The 27929-nt window shown below is 38.3% G+C and overlaps 1 protein-coding gene across 1 annotated transcript in view; it reads left to right on the forward strand.

Annotated features, from left to right (window-relative positions):
- Nucleotides 1-24642, forward strand: part of LOC106874627 (somatomedin-B and thrombospondin type-1 domain-containing protein) — a 65648-nt gene extending 41006 nt beyond the window's left edge. The window contains 4 exon segments of the mRNA XM_014922422.3: nt 1698-1822; nt 1824-1899; nt 14066-14195; nt 24139-24642. Coding sequence (XP_014777908.1) covers nt 1698-1822; nt 1824-1899; nt 14066-14195; nt 24139-24418 — 611 coding nt within the window. The 3' untranslated portion in view covers nt 24419-24642.
- The last annotated feature ends 3287 nt before the right edge of the window (nt 24643-27929 follow it).

The following is a 27929-nucleotide window of genomic DNA, read 5'->3' on the forward strand; positions in this document are numbered from 1 at the left end:
AAAATACATCTATAGTAACTACATCTGTCACCTCACGAGTGATGTTACTACAATAGTATGTACAGCTACATCCCACGTGTTTAAGTTGACTGTTCTATCATTCTTGTCACTTTATTTGGTCTTATATTTCTCCTCCTATATCTTCTCTTTCTCTCACAATCTTTCTATCAGTGTCTATGTGTGTATGAAGGCATGTTGCTTAGTGGTTAAGGTGTTTAGCTCATGATCTTTATTTAGATCGTGGGTTCAATTCCCGGACTGAGCAAGGCACTTCATTTTAACGTTGCTCTAATTTTTACCGGTGTTATGTTTATGATGCCACTGTGTTTATCTTCCATACCCTATTCAGCGCTGTTTTATTTTTCTGTTTTCGATTGCTATAAACAATAGCTATATGCGCTATATATATATGCACATTGTGTGTGTGTGTGAGAGTGTGTATGTGTGCGTGTGCGCACGTGTGTGTTAATTCTTTGTTTATTTCCGAAAAGTAAATGCATAAGTACAAGAGAAGGAGAAAGTAAGGAGCCGGAGAAGACTTCGTCTTCAAGCCTTAAAAAAAAAAAAAAAAAAAAAAAGACTCCTTCATATTTTAAATGCTAAATACCACAGAGAGAAATTACGCATGGCGAAATTGACAGTTTCCGAGTTCCGAAGTGGAGTCTTTCCAAAATTCAAAGGAACTGTAGGGTATTTTTTTAGGGAAAAACACGTCAAATAATTGGGATCCTCTCCGCTTCTTATATAGTTCCTTCATCAAATATACCACGAAACCATCAAAACTTAATGGGAACCATTTAATGTGTACTGCTCACATATCTGAGACACTGGCCCTAAAACTCTCATGCTAACTACATCCAAATACGTCATCTTTCTAAAACCAAAATTCACATTCCCAATTATCAAACGCTTACAGGCGCACTATTTTCTCTCGCGCTGTCTCATTTTATTGCTACTTTAACGGTTTTTGCTCCTCGTAACTAAATATCAATTCCATCAAATCCATCTGAATATATTTACGACTTTTTTTCTGCCTCCTCTATTGTTTCTCAACATCCAAATCCCACACTGAACATTCGTTTTATCCTTCCTTCCAGAATGTCACTCTCTGGGAATAACCTGACGCTGCAGCTATTGTTGTTGTTATTGCATAATCCAGAATCAGTTTTGGTCAAATGCATTCAAGCCATGACCATCCCGTCTTTCAAAAGCACAATGCACTCAGAACCTATATAATCCAAGGCATTAGGATGTAATTTGAAAGATTAGGTTATTTCTGGCTGATTGTGTGACCAGATAGAAGCTTCCATACAGACACTAACTTACAGGTATTCGAAAGGTTGCATAAACCGATCTGACCTCATATGTCGAATGGGGATTGCGGCAAAATTTATCACAAGCGATTTTTCTTTTTTAAGAAATCGTGTGTGGTGCGTGCATATATATTTGACCTACACAACGATTTGACAACCAGTGTCCATTTATTTACGTTCCCGTAACTTAGCGGTTCGGCAAAAAAGGACCGATAGAATAAGCACTAGGCTTAGAATAAGAACTGTAGTTGATTTGTTCGACTAAAATCCTACAAGGCAGTGCTCCAGCATGGCCGCAGTCTAATAGCTGAAACAAGTAAAAGAGAAAAAATAATAAATCGTCATTTTCTTATTTCATTTTTCTTTGTTTTTTTTTTCTTACAGCCGTTGATTGCTACGTTAGCCAGTGGACAGAATGGAACTGCGGTGATTCCTGCATTCATGGGGTACAAATACGAGAGAGGCACGTTTCAGTAAAGGCTGCTCATGGAGGCAAAGAATGTCCAGCGTTTAAAACAGAAGCGTGTCTGCCGCGGTGAAGCTTGCGACATGCAGAGAGTTGACAAGCAACGCCAGGAGTTATCAGGTAAGCTTTGCTCCTTCATTGCACATATCATGTATATAAGTCTATACTATTTCGTTGTTACTGAATCGCCAAAAGATAAGCTGCCCATTACCGACTAGCTGTCCAGTATCATGCTGCATTCCGATGCTTATTACCTGGGTGATCATCGTCGTCATCATTATCCGTTTTCTATGCTGGCATGGGTTGGACGTTTTGACAACAGTTAGCAAACAGAAAAGCTGTATCAGGTTCCAGTCTGATTTGGCTTGGTTTCTTACAACAGGATGCCTTTCCTGCTCCTTTCCCTAATGTGCTGGGTGTTTTTAAGAACATGAAGAGTAACTAAGTAATGTCTTAAGCTGTATTTTGTAAATGTCTTATATATGTATATTCAAAATATCACGTTATAGGAAATACATACATATACACACACATGCATATGTCATGTGTCCTCAAGTATGAACTTGAGCATGTGTCAACAACTTGAAATTAGTTTAAGATTGAGGTAAGGTGACAGACGATGTAAAGCTTCTCTGTGAGGCATAGGTTGCTGGACATAGAGCCGCTCTAAGAATCCAAGCCCTATCTGGCATGAGCAGTGTTAGATAAAGCATAAGCATTTAAGAAGGTCTTGCAGCTCTGATTCATACTTAAACTTCACATCAAACACCGCCTTAATTCAATTTCAAATAAAAGAAATAATAAATATAGCAGTAACTTTGAATTGCTTGGGGGCATTGACCTAATACTTTCTTGAGAACTTCAAAGGGAACATCGTCCCACTGATGCATGACAGATGATAGCTAATTATTAACATCACTGACACCATTTCAAGTCATTTCTATTGCTTTCCAACTAATATGTCTGGTCAGCCGATCAAACGAAACCGCTGCTCTTATTGTGTAATCCTCATTTATCTCAGATATACCGACATGTATAAAACTACACACCCTTCAACATAAAGTTGTGTTGAACATTTTGTTCTTGTACCACAGCATAGACAATTTATTACACACACACACACACACACACACACGTTTTTCACCTAGATTCTTCATTTAAATTGTTGTTGTTTTTCTCTCCTCTCGACCTATATATTTCGAAGAGAGTAAATGTCCCGATTCTCATAATCAACTCTTTCCATTCCTCCGGACATCAAACTAGTAAATCAACCATTTTGTTGAATTATTTGATTTTGCTTCGCTTTTTCTCAATTCTCTCCCTTGTTATCCCTTCTCTCTCTCTCTCATTGTGTGTGTGTGTGTGTGTGTTTGTGGCGCGCGCGTGTGTGTATTAATTAATGGATGGAACCATCTGGGCTTAGTTAGATTACTGAGGAATTCCAGCGATGCTGATAAGTTAGGTGTAGAGGTCAGAATGTTTAGTAAAAACAGATATTTATCCAAAACTTACGTGAAGAGATTATAGACCACGTGTTGTATGTTAATGTTGGCAAGTTTACTACGTAGTAAGGGGTGAGTAGTTCGATTAAGGAACTTTTGCATAACATTGAATAGTGATATTTCTGGTGTCTGAGAATATTTCATGGAAGGAAACGAACGGACAGGCAGACAGACAGAAAGGCAGGCGCAGCCATTACTGTTTAAGAATTTAGCTTCCCGGCTATTGGATTTCTGATCCAGTGTCACTGCGTACGTAGCACCTTGGGTATCTTCTACTGTAACCCCGAGATGACTACGGCTTTGTGAGTAGATCTGTAGACGGAAACTGAAAGAAACACTGTGTGTGTGTGAGAGAGAGAGAGAGAGGAGAGAGAGAGAGAGGGGGGTACGCGCATTGCGTGATAACTCTAAAGCGTCATCGCCATACAAGCGGCGTCATTTATTCCTAATCTTCCGCAAAGAACATATCTGGCAAGGGAAGTAATATTACTTTGCTGGAAACAGGTGAAGATTTGCGACAAGAAGTGCTCCTGGCAGCAGAAAATCTACCTCGAGAGATTCCGTCTCATTCTATGCAAGGATAGTAAAGTGGGCGCTAAAACGATGATGAAGAGAAGATGGAGGATATACACTCATATATCCGTTTGCCTTCCAGAAATATTCTTATCGTATTAGAAATATCAATCATTAGAATCATTTAAAAAATCACAAATACAAAATTTATGTCCTTCTCGGTATATTAAAGAATATAAATGCTAAACTTAAGATAATTCCTCGATATATTTACAACGTTTCACTTCAGATTGCCCTCTCCGCATATTTTTATCTGACTTGTTGAGACTAATACTAGTGAAATATAATCAGATAAAAGATTATATACAGCGTATTTTATGGAGTATAATGCGTCCTCCAAAATTTCCATTTTAAATGTAGGTTTTTTTAGCTATACTCGCAGTATAAGTCTGTCAACAATATTTTCCAAAAGTAGGTTATAACTTTCGGCTGTGGTTCAACTTATGGGAAATTTTCACAAGGCAGACTGACCCGTTTTAACATACGTTGAACCAAACGTAACACTTGTAACCTACAATTATATAAAAGTTATGAAGGTTATAGAGGTTTTTATTTGATGATAAGAAAGATATCCCAACAGTCACAGAGGCTTTGAAGTTTGGCACTTACCGCCGAGTTTACTATCTCAATAGTTTTTAAACAACCGGCCCAATGACTAATAGAACGATGTTGTTAAACACATTACTAACACAGTTTTAGTAATTAAAATTTAAGTTATTCAGTTTTTACTGTTCCACTGATGTAAATGTTGATGGATGCATTATCAACTAAATTTGCTGTGTTGTTATTTTAAGATATGTTAGGTTTATAATACATTTTATTATTTCAATATAACTTTATTACGAATCCAACTTCTGAAATTTATCTGTAAGTTTCAGTAGAAAATATTAGGCATTAAGACCATTAAAGACATGGAAATACTCTACGCCATTGTAAATAGTATGTATCACTCTAAAATATAAACAGCTTGGATTCAGATTATGTACTTGGCACTGAGTTTGGAGCGAATTTTCTTTAAACTCAGTACTGGAGGCTAGTTGACCACGTGTTTTATAATACAGCATTTTCTTATTTGTGCACCCAAAGCAGCATTGTGACATTGAGGGATGTGTTATCAACGTTTCTATTCCAGTCATGAGATAGGAACTGTCCATGTCTTGATGGTAATCTGTGACCTTGTCGACTTTTGTATCTCTGATGCTACATATGTATGTGTTTGTCTATCATCGTGTATACGTTTCATTGATTACGCTACCGAAAACTCTGTTAGACAGTTTAATGTTCAGATGCTCATACTTTGAAATGTCTCGTCGACTTAGAAATAACAAGAATTCAGTTTTGTTTATTTCTTTTTTACGAAAGGAGAGATGGAGTCTGACTGAAAAGTTGAGTGTGATTTTAATCATTTTTAAGTGGTAGTTTTTCACTTATTTAATCAATGGCTAACATCTTGTTATTCGAGTGTTGTCGTTGTCGTCGAAGTGAATAAACAAACACACCAATGAATAGACACATCCACGACACATAATGTATGCGTATGGCTGTCGTCATTGTGTTTGTTAATGGTGTGGAATGAGTAAATATCCAATAATAGTGTGCTATCGTGTCATGAATTATTGATGCCTGGTGAACCAACATTATAGAAAATTTACATAGCATCAGATTGAGTTTCTGTGTGTGTGGATTATATCTAAGGTTTTTTTTATATTACAAGTGGTAGGAGTGAATATGTAAACGACGTGTGCTAATTGAATCGTTGGCTGACAATGTTTATTGGATGTAGTGCCAGTGTGATGAGGCGGGGTAGTATTTCATTCAACAATGTTCCCTTCAAGATAAATTTTAATATATTCTACAATAAACGTGAAGCGTGTGACTTTTAATGGAAATGAATTAAGAAGGTGGGGCATTTACACTTTTTATAATGTAAGTAAAGTGAATGAAGATAGCTTATTTCAGCTGGTTTGATTCGTTTCGATAAATTTCTGGCATAGGCACAAAACCAAAGATTTGAATGGAAAAGGGTTAGTCGACTATATAAGATCCGGTACTTCACTAATACTTCATTTTACTGAGTTCAAAAGAATGAAAAGTAATGTTGGCCTTGGTAGAATTTGAACGTTCGACATAAAACAATGGTTTCAACTAAATACCGCCAGCCATTTTGTCCAGCGTTGCACAGATTTTCCTAGTCCTGATAATACGATGGTGGCGGCGACGACGGTGACGATAAAATGTTTATGCACACCAGTATCACTGGGAGAAATATCATTTTCATTATATCTTAAGACTGTTTAAATTATGTGAGTGCATGGGGCATATATGTGCGTGTACATGAATGTATGTATATTTTGGGTGTGTGTGTTGATATTTGTAACAAGGAATTCAAGTATTTGGTTTATCAATTAGCACATGCGTAATTGCAAATCTAATTACATAACCAGTCACTGCTGTACTATGAGAAGGTTCAATTATGACAAAATACGATTTTATTTTTTAATAGTTTACCATGTTATTTTAATCGGAAAACAATCCAGGAGACATTTATGGTAGATGTCTGTATAGACAATAGTTGGTGGAGATCTGTATAGGGTACGTTCATGGTGGAAGTCTGCAGAGACAATGTTTATGATGGTGAACTGTAGAGACAATATTTATAATGGAGATAAAGGCGGCGAGCTGGCAGAAACGTTAGCACGCGGGGCGGAATACTTAGTGGTATTTCGTCTATCTTTATGTTCTGAGTTCAAATTCCGCCAAGGCTAACTTTGCCTTTCATCCTTTCGGGGTCGATAAATTAAGTACCAGTTGCATACTGGGGGTCGATCTAATCGACTGGCCCCCCCCATCTCCAAAAATTTCGGGCCTTGTGCTCAGAGTAGAAAAGACTATTTATAATGGAGATCTGTAGAAACAATATTTATGATGATCTGTAAAACTGATATTTATGAGAAGGGACTATTGAGACAATATTCATGATGGAGGACTGTAGAAACAATATTTATGATGATCTGTAAAACTGATATTTATGAGAAGGGACTATTGAGACAATATTCATGATGGAGGACTGTAGAAACAATATTTATGATGGAGATTTGTATACACAGTATTTATGGAGGAGGAGTGTGATGCACAAATGCATTGTTATATACATATCATGGCGGAGACGGACTATATGTAATCTGAATCTTTCCCCACCTTATTTATTTATTATTTTTTTTACGGAATCCCACGTTTTAGGCTATGGAGATTCCGATTCTGAAAAAAAAATTGTTTGAAAAATTTCACCCCCCCCCCCCTTAGCAGGCTATTTACATGCTAGAAATAACAGCCAAATCTCACAAAACTAGTGTTAGGGTTAGGGTCAGGGTTAGGGTTAGGGTTAGGGTCAGGGTTAGGGTTAGGGTTAGGGTTTGAGTTAGGGTTAGGTTTACCCTGTGGATCTATATAAAAACCGCGGGGGGGGGGGGGGGAATCGAAATTTTGAAATTGAGATTTTTGAAAAATTTTTTTCAGAATCGGAATCTCCATAGCCTAAAACGTGGGATTCCGTAAAAAAAAATAAAATAGAATAAGAGGGGAAAGGTTCAGATTACATATAGTCCATCTGGACCCATACCATGTCTCCATCAAGTAAGAACTAACATTGACAGCTGTCATATATCACAGAAATTGTTAGTTGAACTAATTCGAGAGAGTCGCAGATTCTATTACAGATTCCATTACAAGTTCTCGTATTCTTTAATTCATTCAGCCAGGTCACTTGTTAGCTATTGTGTAGATTTTAGTCTAGTCTAGTTTGGTCAGTTGTGAGCCAACATGCAGTCTACTCTGAGAGTTTTGACACAGTTTTACATAATTTAACCTTGTATTAAGAGTTGTCACGTCAGTTTTAAGCTGGTCAGTATATAACTATTACACCATCTTCTGGTCAGTTACTCGTTTCATCCGGTCACTCGAAATATATAAGTGTTATCGTTTAATCGCCCTGAGAGATTTTAAACGCTGTCAGAAGCACAGTAAGAATAGTAATTGTTTTGCTAAGTCTATAGATTCTTCATCGCGATAATAATTTACGTTTCGTCCTTTAAGTTTGACTGTGGAAGGGCAATGGACCAGTGATTAGGGCAGCGGACTCGCGGTCATAGAATCGCGGTTTCGATTCCCAGACCGGGCGTCGTAAGTGTTTATTGAGCGAAAACACCTAAAGCTCCACGAGGCTCCGGCAGGGGATGGTGGCGAACCCTGCTGTACTCTTTCACCACAACTTTCTCTCACTCTTACTTCCTGTTTCTGTTGTGCCTGTAATTCAAAGGGTCAGCCTTGTCACACTGTGTCACGCTGAATATCCCCGAGAACTACGTTAAGGGTACACGTGTCTGTGGAGTGCTCAGTCACTTGCACGTTAATTTCACGAGCAGGCTGTTCCGTTGATCGGATCAACCGGAACCCTCGATGCCGTAAGCGACGGAGTGCCAACAACAACAACAACAACAACCTAAGTTTAACGGAACATTCTGAAACTTTAAGATTCTTTTAGAAATCATTCTGAGAACATTCAAGGCAGTGTGCTCAGAAAATTGTTGGAGCGTTTGGTTTAGTGGTTAGGGTGTTGCACTCATGATCATACGATTATGGTTTCGGTTCCTGAACTGGACGATGCGTTGTGTTCTTCAACCAAACACCTCATTTCACGTTGCTCCCGTTCAGGTGGGAAATATATATGTCATAGAATTCAGGAAACTGATCTTATAAGCCTATGGCACGTGAAGAACTTTTGATGCTTTTTTTTTTTTTTTTTGAGAAAATTGTTTCAGAGGAGAATAAAATGTAGTGCGGTATTTAGTCACGTTCTTCTGCATTCTGTGTTCAAATTCCACCAGGGATTATACGTAAAATAAAGTACCAGTTAAGTATTGAGGCTGATTTATTTACTCAACTACTTCTTTACTCCAGACAGCACAAGTATGGCTCTATGTATATTCTTTTCTACTCTTGGCACAAGGCCCGAGATTTTGGGGGAATGGGCCAGTCGATTAGATCGGCCCCAGTACGCAACTGGTACTTAATTTATCGACCCTTAAAGGATGAAAGGCAAAGTGGACCTCGACGGGATTTGAACTCAGAACGTAAAGACAGTGGCCCTATATATATTCTTTTCTACCCTAGGCACAAGGCCCGAAATTTTTGGGGAATGGGCCAGTCGATTAGATCGACCTCAGTACGCAACTGGTACTTAATTTATCTACCCCGAAAGGATGAAAGGCAAAGGGAACCTCGGTGGAATTTGAACTCAGAACGTAAAGACATATATATTCTTTTCTACTCTAGGCGCAAGGCCCGAAATTTTTGAGGAATGGACCAGTCGATTAGATAGACCTCAGTACGCAACTGGTACTTAATTTATCGACCCCGAAAGGATGAAAGGCAAAGTGGACCTCGACGGGATTTGAACTCAGAACGTAAAGACAATGGCCCTACATATATTACAACAGCAATAACAAAATAACAAGGAAATTTATGAAGGTAAAGAATGACGATTAAAACGGAAGAATAATAATTGAAGTATAATGAGAGGATGATGAAGATGAAGAAAAATAATGACAGGGGAATAAGAGGCGAATAATTTCGGTATATTTTTTTAAGAGTGTGGGAAGAAAAGATGTTGAAAAATCTAATGGAGGAAGTGTGAGAATTTATTATAATGTTTGTGACTTTGGCTGGTCTCTTTACATCTCTTTACGTTTAGATTTGTATCACGGGAATATGATACTTACTACTTCACATTTCTTACAGCCATCTGTTTTAATAACACTTCATTTAGTCATACACACACGTATATATGTATGTATACGCTTCTACACACGTATATAACCTCGTTCAAACACACACACACACACACACACACACACACACACACACACAGACATATATATATATATATATATATATATATATATATATATATATATATATATATATATATATATATATATACACATATATAAATATATATACATTCACTTACGCATATTCATTCATTTATACATATGCTCTATTTTTCTAAAGAATGGTCTGTTTTCTCTATCTCTTTTCGCCTCCTCTCTTTTATCTATCTTTCTACCATCTCCTTCCTCACCCTCCTCTCTCTCTCTCTCTCTCTCTCACTCTACGCACACACACACCTTTGACACTGTAAGTTCTCAGTTCAAGAAACTTAGAAATCTTCCCTTCACTCCGCTCTTCCCAGCACTTACCAACTTATATTCATTACCTTTCTAACTTCTAGTCCTTACCCTCTCGTATTTTCTCTCCGGTTTCCTTTCCTCTCCCTATCCTCATTCTCTCTCTCTCTCTCTCTCTCTCTCTCTCTCTCTCTCTCTCTCTCTCTCTCCCCCCCCTCTCTCTCTCCCCCCTCTCTCTCTCTCACTCTCTCTCTCTCTCTCTCTCTCTCTCTCTCTCTCTCTCTCTCTCTCTCTCTCTCTCTCTCTCTAGCTATCTATCTATCTATCTATCCATCTTTCTATCTATCTATTCTCTGTGTCTCTTTCACACACACACACTCACACATTCTCCCTCTCTCCTAACACACGTTCTCTCTTGAATTTCCTTTGCCTCCATTTTACTCCTCTTACATCTAGCTCACTCTCTTTATCTTTCTCTCTCTCTCTCTCTCTCTCTCTCTCTCTCCCTCTCTCTCTCTCTCACTCTCTCTCTCACTTATTCTCAGGCAATACCGGATTAACCTAGTAGCAAAGTATAGCATATGCTATGGGCCTCACATTTTCACGAGTCCCTTTTCTTTTAATTAACTACTAAAGCGACTTGCCTTCAACTTTTATGAACGACAGTGTTTTAAGATTGATCAGTCTCTAACACACGGAATACTCTTCCAGATTCAATTCACATTGAATTAAACATATTGCAATGATCAAATTGAATGGCAACGCTTAACCAGAAGCCTGTCTTAATTTTTGTTGGAAGCTAATTAATAAATTTGACATTTTATTTCTTTTATTTCGATGCAGTAAACTCGAAGTACATTAATTGAGCTTAAGTATTAGTTTTCTCATAAACAAGTTCGGTAGAACGAATCAGATTATTTACTATAAAAAGTATTACACATACTGTAATTCTAACCGTCATCATTAAATAAAATTGGGATATACTGTTTCTGCTCTAACCTTATGCTGTGAGGCAAATCTTTAACACAAATAACATAATATAGTCGACTTTAAGATGTTAGACTACAAAACTAATATTACTTTGTATTAGAAGCTTGTATATTAGGATTGGACGTTGTGCATTTGAGTTATTTAAATGAGAATGCTATATATCAGGGAATTCTCGTAATGTGTTAGCTTTTGTGCTTTGTTTTTCTTCCTTGTTCACGAGTCCTACGACTCATAAGGCTAGTTTCCTGGTTTCTATGGCGTATACAAAATGACCGCGATCACGACATTTTCCTCTGTGCGGGACGCTAACTCGTTGTTTTGAGGAGAAGCGGGGAAAGTGGACCGCATTGGCTCCGGTACTTGATTGGTGCCTCATTTGTATCGACCCCGAAGGGATGCAGGACAAAGTTGACTTACTTCGGCGGAAGTATGTTCTCAGTAGAAAAATCAGCGACACAACAGACTGTAAATGAGTAAGACAAATATAATTTTAATCTTCGGATTTTTTAATATGCTAGACCACTGGTTTTAATTGATCAATATCAATTTCTACCCTCATTAATAAATTTTATATATATATATATATATATATATATATATATATATATAATTAGGGCCCTATTTTACCATATACATTATACTACATCATTTTACCGCATATTTCGGCCCAAACCTCACTTAACTCCTCCACATATTTCTGACTTTTTCTCACCCCCTCCATCACCCCTCCCACTCTCACGCCTCTCACTCTCTCTCTCTCTCTCTCTCTCTCTCCCACTCTTCCACTCTCTCATACCCCTTCTCTTTCTGTCTCGTTCATTCTCTTTTCGCCCTCGTTTATGTTAAAGACCACCCTCCTTCCTCCAGACAACTGAAATTAAAACGATTCCACCAGGTCATCTTCATTTTGTGTTTATTTTCCTTTGAGCTGCCATAACTTCAATCCGTCAAAATGTGGCGGCGATGGTGCTGGGGTGGCAGCGGAGTGAGAGTAGGGATAGCAATGATGATAGTGAAGGTAATGGTAGTGGGGATGACAGCAGTCGTTATCATTATGAAAATTGCAACGGCAATGATAAATATAATAGGATGACATAAAGATGATGATGTGAAAATGAAGCAGCTGATGCTGATTACGATGGTATAGCTTATAACATATCACTAACTAGGAAGCGATCTCATAACCGCAGCATCTGTAAGTTGGCAAGCATCAAGAAAGTAAAAGATGTCCTCGTGCATGGTACACAATGGAAGCTCTCACACTTCTCAAATTTCAGTTGATTTCAGCTGAGGATTTTTTCTCTGGTCCCTTGAGTATCTTCAAACTTTGAAGAATACTCGTGTCCGCCTACACTTCCGAAACTTCCTTTCTTTCAAACCTAACCGCCTTACCATATTGTGGTGCAATCACCAAGTGGGAAATTTTTTCCAATTATTTTAATTCCGTAAGCGTGCGTACCCAACAAAGGAATCTTTAGCTGGCCACTCGACATTCTAGAAATAACAGGGAAATCTCTACCAGATTACATCATAGTGTCTTAAAAAGGAAGTACATATTGAATAATGTAATCCTGAAAGAAAAGACGAAATTATCATGGCTTGAACGAATTTATTCATAGATCTTCTGCATTGGGACTGACCTGGGTTAAACAACATATTTTTTATCATAGGTCTTCTAGATTAGATCAGAGGTAAAGCTAAACAACGTTTTACATCATTGGTCAGCAGGATCACAGCTGATCTGGGACTAAAAGACGACAGCAACATAATAAAACGACCTATTCTGACGATGTTGTCTTTGTCCCTTCCATATAAACAATTATCCTCAGTCTCTTTCTACATGAATCTACTCCAAGTGTGTCTCCACTCCATGAAGAGTTACTCTCTCGATCCGCTAACCTAGTAAAAATTAAACCACCATATTCATCGTTTGAGTTTCGTTCCCTTATTAGTGGCCACCATTACGGTTTCCGCGGAACCGGATATACCAATTGACCAGCTTTTTTAAAACATACGCATACACTTAAAACTTTTTACATGGTTCTTGAGTATCATTATCAGGCGTTCACATTTGGGCCAGGTCTCCAGTCTCGGAGTAAATTCTTCTCTCCTTCCCACCAGTCTTGAAAACCCTGATAAAAATGTCATTACTGTTTCCTCTGCTTAACCATAAAAATTTTTATTAAATTCTCTAGAACTAACCTCACCTCTCTCTCCTCCTCTTTTCCATCTCTCTCTCTCTCTCTCTTTCTCCCTCTCTCTTAAATCTGCCGAAATTCAAACTAAATATAAACCGTATCGACCTCACAAACCTGGTAACATTTACAAATGCCTAAAATCTTTCCACACACATACCTCGAGTCCCGAAACTTAAGTGTATGAAGTTTACATATTGATTAGACTTGATTTATTGTAAAATAGTTTCGTTTACACTGTAAATAACTCAATTTCAGACATATTTTGACTCGGCACAAATCGTCTATATTTATTTAGAGGGAATTAACAAAATGTGAATGCGTAACGTTGATACCGTTCCTCATAGCACTAACAACATATGTGAAGTAATAAAGAATTGAAACCTGATCTTTGATTCGCCAGGGGTTTAGTTCTTCATCTTTAACAACTGTAGATTGGCGACTGCCATAAGGAAACATCATAGGCTCGGTCACCCCAAGCATTATGAATAAAACTGGGTTGATGGAAACAGTAAAGAAACCTAGCGGAATGTTCAGTACTAGTGGGCCGGTTTTTGTTGCTTATTGTGTCACGCCGATTCAGCCATGTCTAGAATACTCAACTACTTGCACGTTCATTTAACAAACTGATAGTTCAGCTGATCCAAAACTGATAGTTCAGCTGATCCAAAACTGAATGCTCAACGTCGACACAGACGAAGGATTCCGCAGCAGCAGCAGCAGCTGCTGCATCAACATCATCTTTTATGGTATCATATGAGATATTGTTGGTTTTTGTTTTTTTGTTTTTTTTATTATTCATATTCAGTCATATATTTATTTACCCTTCTTTTTGTTTCAGAAATCGGCTACATACTTCCAGGCTCCTTTGGGGTTTGGCGTACAAACAAAGAATACGACCCTGCCAAGGGCATCAACAAGAACTTGTTCTTCCATTATCAACATCCAAACAAAATTGTGAAACGGCCTACGTAAGTATATTTTATTTGCTGACTTAGCGTTGTTGATAGGGTGGTGGCGGCTACCTGGTGGTGGTAGCAGTGGTGATGGTATGGCTAAGTGTAACAGCAATGGTGACTGTGAGCCGCTGTTGGTTTTAGTGGTGGTGTTTAATCCCAGGTCAATCAAGATTGAAAAGACTATGACCAAAAGTATTCCAACTGTGACCGTTTCGTCTTTTACTCGAGTACAAGGGACACAGGACAAGACAGAAGGGTGTGATTTGAGGGAGATTTGTTTGCGTTTCTTAGCAAACCAACGCTCTTTCATTAGTTTGTTATATTGCTTGCGACTTTTTTTAGAAAGCGGTTGTGATTATTACTACTACTACTATTATTATTATTATTATTATTATTATTATTGTTAAGGCGGCGAGCTGGCAGAATCGTTAGCACGCCGGGCGAAATGCTTAGCGGTATTTCGTGTGCCGTTACGTTCTGAGTGCAAATTCCGCCGAGGTCGACTTTGCCTTTCATCCTTCGGGGTCGATAAATTAAGTACCAGTTACGCACTGGGGTCGATGTAATCGACTTAATCCGTTCGTCTGTTCTTGTTTGTTCCCTCTATGTTTAGCCCCTTGTGGGCAATAATGAAATAGGTATTTCGTTTGCCACTACATTCTGAGTTAAATTCCGGCGAGGCCGACTTTGTCTTTCAATTTTTTTCGGGGTTGATAAATTAAATACCAATGAAATACAGAAGTCGATGTTTATCGACTAGTCCCCACTACCGCCACAAAGTTTCAAGGCCTTGTGTCTTCAGTAGAAAGGAGTGTTGTTATTATTATTATTATTATTATTATTTTCATTATTGTTCTTATTATTATGGTGGCGAACTGGCAGAATCGTTAGCACGTCCGGCGAAATTCTTAGCGGTATTCCGTTTGCCGCTCCGTTCTGAGTTCAAATTCCACAGAGGTCGACTTTGCCTTTCATCCTTTTGAAGTCGAAACGTTACCCTTAAAAATCTAGGCCTCTTCGTGTAGATAACCACAGTGATACACTTTCCTGTGGCATACATTCAAATTAGTTATATTAATCATAGTTTCTTGGAGACTAGTAGACTGTTTCGGTCAGTAACTATAAACAAGGTCAGGTCCGGCATCTTTGCACTTATTAACCTTTTTCAACTGTTTTCGAATCCTTCTTGATAACAAAATCCTTCTGTCTCACAATATTTTTACAGTAATTTTCTACTTTCTTTCTCGATTTCATGTTTTATCATTTTTGTCCCAAATTTCTCCTCCAGACATTTTATTTTCGTTAGCATCCGGTCTTAAGTTATCATTTTGCTCATTTCACACAAGAATAAACGTTTCCAGTGTTTTCAAAATTAAAAAAAAAAATGCGATTTTGTTTCTGCAGGTTCTTCCTTTCTTCGTATTCTTTAATTTTAACAGCATTTACCTAATTCTCTGCGTTAGCTCTTCAATCACTGTCCCTATTATTTTTTGCTTTGTTGTTTTTAGTTTTGCTTTAGCTTACGTGATACATAAGCAAAAATCTACCTATCATTTATCCCATCATTATCATCATAACCACCATCATCATTATTATAAGGTCGTTGCCAGTGCCGTCTGACTAGATCCCGTGCCGCTGGCACTTAAAAAACACCGTTCGAGCGTGGTCGTTGCCAGTGCCTCCTGACTGGTCCCTGTGCCGGTGGCACCTAAAAAGCACCCACTACACTCACGGAGTGTTTGGCGTTAGGAAGGGCTTCCAGCTGTAGAAACCTTGCCAGATCTGATTGGAGCCTGGTGCAGCCTTCAGACTTGCTAGTACTCAGTCAAACCGTCCAGCCCATGCCAGCATGGAAAGCGGACGTTAAATGACGATGATGATGATGACGATCATCAAAGCAGCAATTTGGCAGAATCGTTAGCGCGCCAGAAATTCAGTGGAATTTCGTTTGTGCTTTCGTTCTAAGATCAGATTCCTCCCAAGTCGACTTTGCCTTTCATCCTTTCGGGGTCGATAAAATAAGTACCAGTTGTGCAGTGGATTCGACGTAATCGACTTATCCTCCCCCTCAAAAATTGCTGGCCTTGTGCCAAAATTGGAAACCCTCATCATCATCATGGTAGTGAGCTGGTAGAATCGTTAGCACTCCGGACAGAGTGCTTAGCGGCATTTCGTCCGTCTTTATGTTCTGAGTTCAAATTCTGCCGAACTCGACTTTGCCTTTCATCCTTTCATAAGTACCAGTTAAACACTGAGGTCGATGTAGTTGACTTACCCACTTCCCCGAACTTGCCGGCCTTGTGCCAAAATTTGAAACCATTATTATTATTGTTGTTGTTGTTGTTGTTGTTGTTGTAGATATCGTTGTCATCATTGCATTCAAATCAGAAACTCATTGCTTTTAATTACTTATACGTTTTCTTAACGAAAAAGGATTTTTGGTGTTCTTTTAAAGGGTTTTTATCTGCCTTTTAAAACGGTCGTGCAATGATTGTTAGGGACTTGAGTATACAGCCGGGTCACCAGCAAACTGGCTTACTATAAGTCCGACATCAGTTTTTTTTTTAATAAATATGACAATAATGCGTTAAGAATTTACTTTAAAAAATCATGACTGACTTATAATGGCGTTCAGAAACGAGCTGAGAGGCTAACACATTTTACTGACATAACTATCAAATAGAATATATTACGGTATGTAAGAAATGTTTCTTTTATCTCATTTGTAATTGATACAACAGGAACGATAAAGATAAAGCATTGTAAGCATATCTGTAAACATTGAGCCAAATATGCAGCCACTATGCAGTATTCGATTTGCTAGAAATAGCACTCAAATTTCCCTCATTACACCTTATTGACTTATATATGGACGAACATGTGACATAATGTAGTTCTAGATACATTGCGCTTGGAAGATAAGATGGGATGGCTGCAGTTGAAATATCTTTGATTGCAGTTCTGCTCAAACTGTTCTGGTATTGAGCTAAGCAACGACAGCTTATATCTGAAGAGAGAACGTATGCAGAAAATTTTTTTTAAATACGTTAATCTCCTTGAAGTATTCTTGCAAATTATTTTTTGTTAACCCTGAATATTTGCATGCTTTCCATATTTGCATGGCTGGATAGTTAATAAATTCACCACGTAAACATGAGGTCTTCAGTTCGAACCGCTATGCGGTGTCTTGACCAAATGGCTTCTATTGAAGTTTCGTTTCGATGGAAACCTCGTGGAAGTTCGTCTGATATACTCCACTTGTAACTCAAAGGGTCAGCCTTGCCACACATTGAGTAACGCTGGTTGTGACTGAGAATTTCGTGAAAGTTACAAGTATCTTTAAAATACTGACCAACCAAACATAATACAAGAGACAAACTGCGTGAATGTCCGACAGACTGCTTCTCTAATCAAAAGGACCTAACTTGTAGTACTTATATATATATATGTATGTGTGTTTAGATATATGTGTATATATGTATATATTTGTGTATATACATATGTGTCTATATATGTGTTTATAGATATGTATATGTGTACCCGCTGACTGCCCCCCCCTCCCGTGCCGGTGACACGTAAAAATCACTATTCGAACGTGATCGATGCCAGGCCCGCCTGACTGGCTCCTGTGCCGGTTGGCACGTAAAAAGCACCCACTACACTCTTGGAGTGGTTGGCGTTAGGAAGGGCATCCAACTGTAGAAACATTGCCAGATCAGTTTTGAGCTTGGTGCAGCCGCTGGCTCTCCAGACCTCAGTCAAACCGTCCAATCCATGCCAACATGGAAAACGGCCGTTAAATGATGATATATATATATATATATATATATATATATATGTATATTCACATTTAAATATCTGATCATTTACATGTTAATATAACGACTAGGTAATTCCGTAAATAGAACAACTGAAATACTCAACGTCTCCAACTGACGGAGATCCGTTTGCATTAGTTTTGAGAGTAACTTAGATATTTCTAAACTCGGCTGAAGGTCATCAGTGTGCAGTTCCAATAATAGTCCCAAGTATATCTCTGGTATTTATTGTATTGACCATGGAGGTGTGATAGACAAAGTTGACCTTTACAGCATTTGAACTCGAGATGTAAATAATCGTGACTAAATACCACAAGGCGTTTATCTAACACTCTACCGACTCTGCCATCCATCACCATGTTGATAATAAGAAAGTTTGTCTAGACTTGATATTTATACATATATACACGTATGTAAAACAGGTTACACCCTTCCGCTCTCTCCCAAAAAAAAGATCTGCATGTATACGAGTGTGAGTATGTATATGTACATATATACATGATTCATACACGTGTGTGTGTGTGTGTGTGTGTGTGTGTGTGTAGATATATGCGAAAGGTGCTGCAAAGTTCCTGGTTTTGAGTAAATGAAAATACAGGAGGATCAGTTCATTATGATTATATTCAACATATTCCCCTCTCAGATTAACACACTTATTGCAGCAGTCCTTCAGTTTTTCTAAGTCCTGTAAAAAGAACTTGGAAGCTCGGGCCTTCAACCAGACCTCTTGCGATACCCTTAAAACTAGAAACTTCTCAGCATCCTGTCGTATGTATACATTGCCATACACGCACATATATGCAGGGAATTGACAGACTCGGCAGCGTACGTTGGACGAAATTCCTAACTGTATTTATACCTGCCACTTCCGTTCTCATTTCAAACGCCACCAGGGTCAGTTTTGCCGTTTCTTCCATTTGGGGTCAATAAAATAAGATAAAACAAAACAAAATTCAATGCCAGTCAAAGATGGCGGACTGATGGAATTGTCTGAGCAGCAGACGGTTTTGCGCCATTTGTTTAAACTCTGATTCAAATCTTACCATAACCTACTCGTTGGCAGACCTAGTGCGTTACCCAGTCTAATATCGCCATCCAGACCCTTGGGACTTTTAGTGAACTCTGCTTGGTTGCAAACATCGATTTAGAGCGCTACTATGTGGTAAGAAGTTTGCTTTCCAATCACATGATTCCGAGATTGGTTCCACTGCGTGGTTCCTTGGGCGAGTGCCTTCGATTATAGACCCGGGCTGACCAATGCCTTGTATGTGGATTTGGTGGACGGAAACTGAAAATGCGCGCGTGTTTATTTTTGTGTGTGTTCCTCACCGCCACATGACAACCGGTGTTGGCTTGTGTACTTTCCCCGTAACTTAGCAGTTGGGAAATAAAAGACCGATAGAATAAGTACGAGACTTAAACAAATGAGTACTAGGGTCGATTTGTTTGACTAAACTCTCTTAGGCGGTGCCCCAGCATGGCCGCAATCTAATGAATGAAACAGGTATATGATAATTTCTTCCTTCCCTCCCTCACACGAGTCTTGAAGGCCTTGAACAGTCATAATCATAATCACTGTTTTTCTCCTGACTAAGCGATATATATATATATATATATATATATATATATATATATATATATATATATATATATATATATATATTCTCAACCAAAGCTGCTCGACGAACGGGAACGTGAAACTCTAAGTAACAGTTTTTGTGATGTTTTTGCAGTATTATTAATAAAATATATACCTTTTATATATATATATGTGTGTGTGTGTGTGCGCGCGCATGTGTATAGTGTATACGTATGTATGTGTGCATAGCTGATGTTTCTATGTGTATTTATGTACATATATGTGTATGCATGTCTGCATACAGAGAGATTATTCTTGGTCGACAAACCACCAACGCATTCCACCACAATAATCAGCTTTGTAGGTGGCCTTTCCAAAAATGTTGTGCACACAGACATACATACACACGCATACTTACACACATACACTCACGCACAAAAATGCAAATATACCAAGTAAATCTATATTTACATCTCGTATTTATCTCCATATTAACGTCATTAAGCATCTAATTTACATACACCCGCCCGAATGAGATTAATTTTAGCCCAGAGAAACTTTAGCCTCGTTTTCAGTATTTCATTCCACGGCACCACCTAACACGCACACACACACATACAAATGCATATGCGCGCGCACGTTCTTTATATGCAACTGGCCAAAACAAATGAATAAGTAAAACTAAACTCGACTTTGCCAGCTTCAATGTTTTCTATTCTTTTGCAAAGATAATTACATGCATTTATGGAAATATTTGTACGCTAAATAAATAAATACTCAAACAGTATGACTAGCTTCCCTTCGTGAGAACTCTTCTGCGTAAGAAGAGACTATTATCTGTCTTTTTGCTGATGTTGTTAGCCAAGCAACGGATCAACCATGGTCGAATTTTCAAAGACGTTCCCGCTATGACTAACCATTTTGTTCCCACGATTTTTTGCTTGTTTTTTTCTTTTCTTTTTTTTTTTTCTAACATAGTGTAGCACTACTCCGATCAATCTTTAACTTTTATCTGTTTTCAGTCGTTGGATTGCGATCATGCAGGGGCAACATCTTGAAGGGTTTTAGTCGAACAAATTGACCCCAGGACTTATTAAGTCTGGTACTTATCCTGTTAGTCATTTTTGTCGAACCGCTAAGTTACAGGGACATAAACAAGCAAACACCGGTTGTTAAGCGGTGGCGGGGCAACAAATACACACACACAAACACACACACACACACACACACACTTGCAAGTCGAGTACCACTGTAGAAATTCGCTTGTTTGCTTGTAGTCTTCTTTTTATAGGTACTAGTTTAAGAATTTGGTTACTCTTTCTAGGAAATCTAACGACTCCTTTCGTTGGCCCGTAATGTGTTTTGGTTATCTGTGTGTATGTGTGTGTGTGTGCATGCGTGCGCTGGCTCAGAACAGGCTCGTGGCAAAACAACAATCCCCAGCTTGGCACATATTTGTCTCCCATCTGTTCAGCGTTATAAAACTAAAACCTGAAGGTAATTACAACTTATCTTACAGGGCGTCTGAGGTAAAGAAAGAAGCAACGTTGTCTTGGGGCTGGGAGTTGTCAGGAGCTGGAAACATTAGATTTCCAACACCAGGAGTATATTTAAAATATTTTATAGCATAAAAGTCAGGTGGTGGTTATGATGATGATGGTGGCGGTGCTGGTAGTAGTGGTGGTGGTGGTAGTGGTGAGGGCATGGTAAGGGAAGATAAAAAGAATATGAGAATCCTGGCATGTTATTAAATTTACTACCTGTACGTGTGGATTGCTGTTTGATCATAAACGAAATGAGAGAATAATGGGATAAACAAACGGGCATGGCTGTGGTTATGACGTTCGTTTCTTAACTATGTTGCTTTCAGTTCGATCCCAGCGCTCGGCACTTTGGCCAAGAGTTTGCCTCGAGTTGACTAAAGAATTATGTGAAATTTTGTAGAGAAAAACTGTGTGGAAGCCTGCGGAAGGAATCGTTCCTAGTTTTGGATGACGGTCTTAATTCACCGCTCAATTTAACACCATCGCCTTGACGACCCTTTGTTGTCTTTAGCAGGTTTCATTCCGTTGCAAGCATATAAGGGCCAGGCCTCGGTCTGATGATAATTTCCTCTCCTTACCTGTCGTAGGAGGCGTAAAAGGGTCACGTATACTGTTCGTTGTTTCCTAAGTCAGTAGTAATAAAAGAAAAAGATAGACTCTAAAGAGAGTCTAGTGTTTGGAAGGGTGCATGAAGGGTTTGGGGTTTATTCAGCGAAAATATAATAATTTAATAAAGGAAGGACTGCGTTTTGTTTGCTGTAGTGAGAAGAAATATGAACCGTTTTTGACTGAGTTATGTCACGGGTTCAGTTGGTAGAATCGGTTTACCAATTGCAGAAGAGTTTCGATTCCATGTAGAAGCGATCAAAAGTATTCCAGCTTTAACCATCCCGTGTGTTTCCTGATGTAAAATGTATCCAGGACTACATTATATATAGCATGTCTGTCATTTTCTTTAAGACGATAGGGCACGATCTTAGAGAAATCTGGTCGCTGGTTCCACTAGGTGAAGCGCCCTCGTAACGAATCAACATCATCATCATCTGCAGCAGCAGCAGCAGTAGTAGTAGTAGTAGTAGTAGTAGTAGTAGTAGTAGTAGTAGTAGTAAAAGAATTGATCGAATTGCAAGAAATAAATCTTATATGTCTTACATTACGGTCTCAAAATCTAAAACAACATTGCCACATTAATTGACTGCAGAGATTATGAGCATTCTGGTAGCGTTTAATATTAAGTTTGTTTGGTGGTTTTTTTTGTTTTTTTGTTTTTTGTTTTTTGTGGAGGAAGAGGAAAACTATGTACAATTGAAGGGTATAGAGATTTGACTTACTTTTTTTGCCAAATGTTACGGAAACAAGATTTAGCAATAACTGTATTCATCTGTGCCATTTCATAAATGTTACATTTTCATGTTTGCTATTCGTTAAAGGCTTGTCAAATGCCTTGATACAAACTTCCCGAAGCTTCGTAAACGGGCATTAATTTTTTTCGAACTTTTTAAATAACATTTAATATTTTTTTTTTTCCACGTTGAAGACGGCGAGCTGGCAGAATCGTTAAGCACGGTGGGCGAAATGCTTCGCGGTATTTCGTTTGCTGTTACGTTCTGAGTTCAAATTCAGCCGAGGTCGACTTTGCCTTTCATCCTTTCGGGGTCGATAAATTAAGTACTAGTTACGCACTGGGGTCGATGTAATCGACATAATCCTTTTGTCTGTCCTTGTTTGTCCCCTCTATGTTTAGCCCCTTGTGGGCAATAAAGAAATAAGAAACGTTAGCACGCCGGGCGAAATGCTTAGCGGTATTTCGTCTGTTTTTATGTTCTGATTTCAAAATTCCGCCGAGGTCTCTCAAATTGGACACACTTTCCAATACTCATAAGCCTTCCACCTTCTTCTGTATTGTATTGTGACCACAAACCGGTTGTGCAGTGACGTCACAGATTGTGGCTCATCTGTCCGCACGAGCCAATTCGTCCACTTTCTGGTAACTTGTCTCTGTAATCGCAGTTGAGCGGATTGTGACAAAGTCTTACAAACTAATGAGGTCAGTTGACCTACTAAAATCAGTAGCTAACTCTCGCTCAAATTATATTCCAGCTTATCTTTGGAAAATAAGGCGTAGGAGTGGCTGTGTGGTAAGTAGCTTGCTTACGAACCACATGGTTCCGGGCTCAGTCCCACTGCGTGGCACCTTGGGCAAGTGTCTTCTACTATAGCCTCGGGCTGACAGAAGCCTTGTGAATGGATTTGGTAGGCAGAAACTGAAAGAAGCCCTCGTATATAAGTATATATATGTGTGTGTGTCTGTGTTTGTCTCCCAGCATCGCTTGACAACCGATGCTGGTGTGTTTACGTCCTCGTAACTTAGCGGTTCGGCAAAAGAGACCGATAGAATAAGTACTAGGCTTCCCAAAAATAAGTACTGGGGTCGATTTGCTCGACTAAAGGCGGTGCTCCAGCATGGCCGCAGTCAAATAACCAAACAAATAAAAGAGTATATGTTGAATAATGTAGCTAGAGGAAAACAGGCGGTGATTACGGCTGGAATGTCTGTTGATCGTAGGTCTAATCGAGCGTGGCTAGTCAGGGGGGAAAAACAACCACCATAAAATATATATCTCTTTCAGCAAACCCGTCATTGCTCAGCAATAATATCCAATAATTTCAGATACCATAACCCTTAACCCCTGTGTAAACACGAACACTAACGAACATCTACGGGATCGCTTCACCTGGTAGTGACAGCAACCAAATCTCCCTCAAATCATATCTAGAGTCTTGTACAAAAAGATGATATATTAGTAATGTTGATAAGGTTTGACTTGAGCCTAAATAACAACAGCATATGAGGTTACTCGATGTGTTGGAGTTAGTAATTAAGTCGCCTTCAAGTGGTACCTTACCCCCAAAACACACGGGATGGTCCAAGCTAGAACGTCGTTGCCTGAAGGTAAACAACACCAAAACGTAAATTAACTTTCAGATATTTATCTCTTTTCTTTTTCTTTCAGTTACTGCGCTACCTATTTGATCACGAGTTCTCGAGAAGGATGTAACTCCAGCGAATGGGCCAACATTTTGAAGAAGAAGGAAAAGGTCTGTGTGGAGTGTCAACCACTGGCCATGAGCACCGAATTGGGCTTGCGCTGCAAAGGTCACGGCGTGACCAATGAAATCACCAACTGGCACGCTATGGATGTTCCTCACTGCCATGGCGAATGGGTGATGACAACCAAACATGATGACTGCACATGTCACCTGGAAAATGAGAAAGGTTTCATCTTTGTATAATGAAAGGATGTCTTCCATCACTGTAACTAGAGATAGAAGCATACACACGCTCACAAACAAATAAACAAAACAACAGCAAAATGAAAAGAAAAAAAAAACTAAACTAAAAATTATACAAATGACGATGACGACGACGATGATGATGATGAAAATAATGTTGGTGAGGAAAACAAATGATATATAAAATAAATCAAAGAAAAACATAAAACATCAATCGACAAAAACTCTAAAAGAAACACACACATATAAACAGAACTGATATATATATATATATATATATGCACACATATAGCTTATGCAATATGCATACAAAACGTTTCTGTCATATAAATGCCACATATATATATCTATCTATATATTTGTTTGTGTATGTATATGTGTGTAGATATGTAAATATGTACACATATATATATATATATATATATATATATATATATTTACAAGTAAAAGTTTCACAGTTGCTTGCTTCTAAGTAAATAATGTAAAACTTTTCCTAGTAAAAAAGTTTTCAAAATGGCACTCAATTGAAATGTATTGAGTGACCCTTCAATTTAATGTTGACCGTATATATATATATATATATATATATATATATATATATATAATATAAACATTAATATACATATAAACACGTATATATATATATATATATATATCAATTGTTCTGTTTTCGTAGCGGCACAAATCATTATTAATATTATTATTATTATTATTTCATTCTTAATTCATTATTATAGCTTGAATATGAATATTTTTTACCTCCACACTCTCCTGTCTCTCTTTCTCACCCTCTCTTCTTTCTGGAAGTGACTTTACAACTTTGTAATAAACTGTAATATGAACCTTCTTTGGGAAGGAAGCAGAAATATATATATATGAACGGAAAAAAAAGAAAGAAAGAATGATGGCGTTTCATCAACCTTTTTGCGAAAAGTCAAACTGTAATATGTTTTATTCTTTTGAAATTAATATAAAAATAAAAAGGTTTTTTTAATTTTATTCCTTGAATTTAATAAATGAAATTTATGTATTATAAACCATAAGTAACATTAACTAGACATATTTTAGATTGATATCGATTGGATTCCGATGGTATTTTGTTTCTCTTTTGTTGCAAGAAATTATAGAACATCATAAAAGGTCAATTGCAGTGATTAGAGAAATGTCTGGTAAAACATCAGACTGTCCAAAAGCTCGTGACCAAGCCTCCCTGGCACTTGTGCCAGTGGCACGTGAAAAGACATTCGAGCGAGATCGTTGCCAGTGCCGATGGACTGGCTCCTGTGCAGGTGGCACGTACAATACACCATTTCGAGCGTGGCCGTCGCTAGTACCGCTTGACTGGCCCTCGTGCCGGTGACACGTAAAGCACCCACTACACTCTCGGAGTGGTTGGCGTTAGGAAGGGCATCCAGCTGTAGAAACTCTGCCAAATCAGATTGGAGCCTGGTGTCGCCTCCTGGTCCACCAGTCCTCAGTCAAATCGTCCAATCCATGCTAGCATGGAAAGCGGACTTTAAACGATGATGATGATGATAATGCTGATGATGGAATGTGCGCGTAAGCCTAACGCATATACGATGGACTCTCACGTCGAAGACGACATTTGAGAGTCCAACTTTTGCTTAGCAACCTGCACAAATGATTTGCTTTATAGTGATCAAATGTTTTGCCTGAATAGATGCACGGTGTACCACATGTCACATACGCAGAGCAACGTGAGATGAAGTGTTTTGCTCAAGAATACAACGTACCACCCATTCTAGGAATCGAAACCACCATCTCACAATCGTGAATGCAACACCTTAAGGTTATGCGTCCTCACACTCACTCTCTTTCTCTCTCTCTCTCTCTCTCTCTTTATATATATATATATATATATATATATATATATATATATATATATATATATATATATATATATACATACATACATATATAAAGCTTGACTCTGAACATTTAATGTGGTTTTAGAGTCAAGCTTTGACTGCTATTTCCAGCGTGGTGGTATCTTTTAGATACCCTAAATTATAATAATAATATATATATATATATATATAAACAAATAGTAAATGAGTATATATGCATATATACGTACAGGTATGTGCATACCGACATCCACCTGTATGTATAGGTACATATCTGGGTACAGGACATTGCAAACAAAACGTAGACGAGAAAACACACAAGCCACATAGAGAACATTCTACTTCATCAGCTACCCACGTTTTAACACCGGCGTTTCGAAGAGCTTGGGCAGGACGCATCGTTAAAACGGCTCTTCCCATGTACCGCAGATTAAATTTGTATACGCAAATTAAATCTTGCCATGGAGGAATGTAGTGACGGACAAAAAACAAGACAGGAAAACAAACAGAAAAGGTTTTACGGCCAGACGAAAAAAATTATGTGTGTATGAACGCTGTGAGGCACGAACTTGAAAGTAGGGACGAAGTGAGTTCGCGTGTTTACTCGGCGATAGCCAAGGAAGAAAAGGATTATTGACCGGAAGCATGTGACCATGCCGGGTATCGACCAGAGTATTGGACGTTGTTATACATTGCTGGTCACAATGCCCTCTTTGGTCGTTTAAGCTTTCTAACGATGTCATTCAGCTCGCTGTTCGAACAGGCCAACATTCCCACTGATCGGAAAGCTATTCTGTCACAGGGTTACCCATTTATAGCTAAGTGAACTGGAACGACGTGAAATGATGTGTTTTATTCAAGAAAACAACGCACCACCCTGTTCGGGAATCGAACGCATGATCTAATGATCGTGATACACTAATCACTAGGCCACGCAACTTAACGCAAGTATGTAGGTATGTTATTTATACAAGTCTTTCATGGCAACCATAAGAAGCGAAACAAAACATAAGGGAACTGTCGGATACATATAGTTTAAATATACGTGTTTTCTGCTAACGAAAAAGAATAGCGAACAGATATTCACGTTCACGTTATCGTAAGTTAACTGCTTTACTAGTATAAATCGGTGCTCCGTAACGGGTATGCCGCAGCACACTGGTATACCACGAGACGGCGCTAGGTGTGCTGCAGTGTAACCTGAATATAATTTTTTCCCTATATTTTTAATTATATTTCTAGTTCAGATGTACTGCCGAATTTTGAAAAGAATATAAGTGTACCGCAAGTGAAAAACATCGAAATATTACAATTATTTCTCAGATAATTCATAGTTCACTCAACCACCATTACATAGCTATATTACGTAACAAAGAATTCAGTCTTCACTTTGACTTTTTATGTAAGCATTATCGCAATCTCGTGCAGACAACGATAGATACAAGCTCCGAGCTCGCCAGGAAAACCTGGTACTTGATTGCCACACTTTTTATCGATTCTAAAATAATAATGGTTTCTAAAGCAGATACGAGTCTTCAAATACATTTACAGTGTGTTTGGGGGCTAAATTCGACTTTTTGCATAAAAGAAAAAAAAACACACTATCACATCTAAAAATTAATGTATTCTAAAACTCAAAGAAA

This window comes from Octopus bimaculoides, chromosome 6, assembly GCF_046866305.1.
Source record: "Octopus bimaculoides isolate indiv1 chromosome 6, ASM4686630v1, whole genome shotgun sequence".
Classification (NCBI taxonomy): domain Eukaryota; kingdom Metazoa; phylum Mollusca; class Cephalopoda; order Octopoda; family Octopodidae; genus Octopus; species Octopus bimaculoides.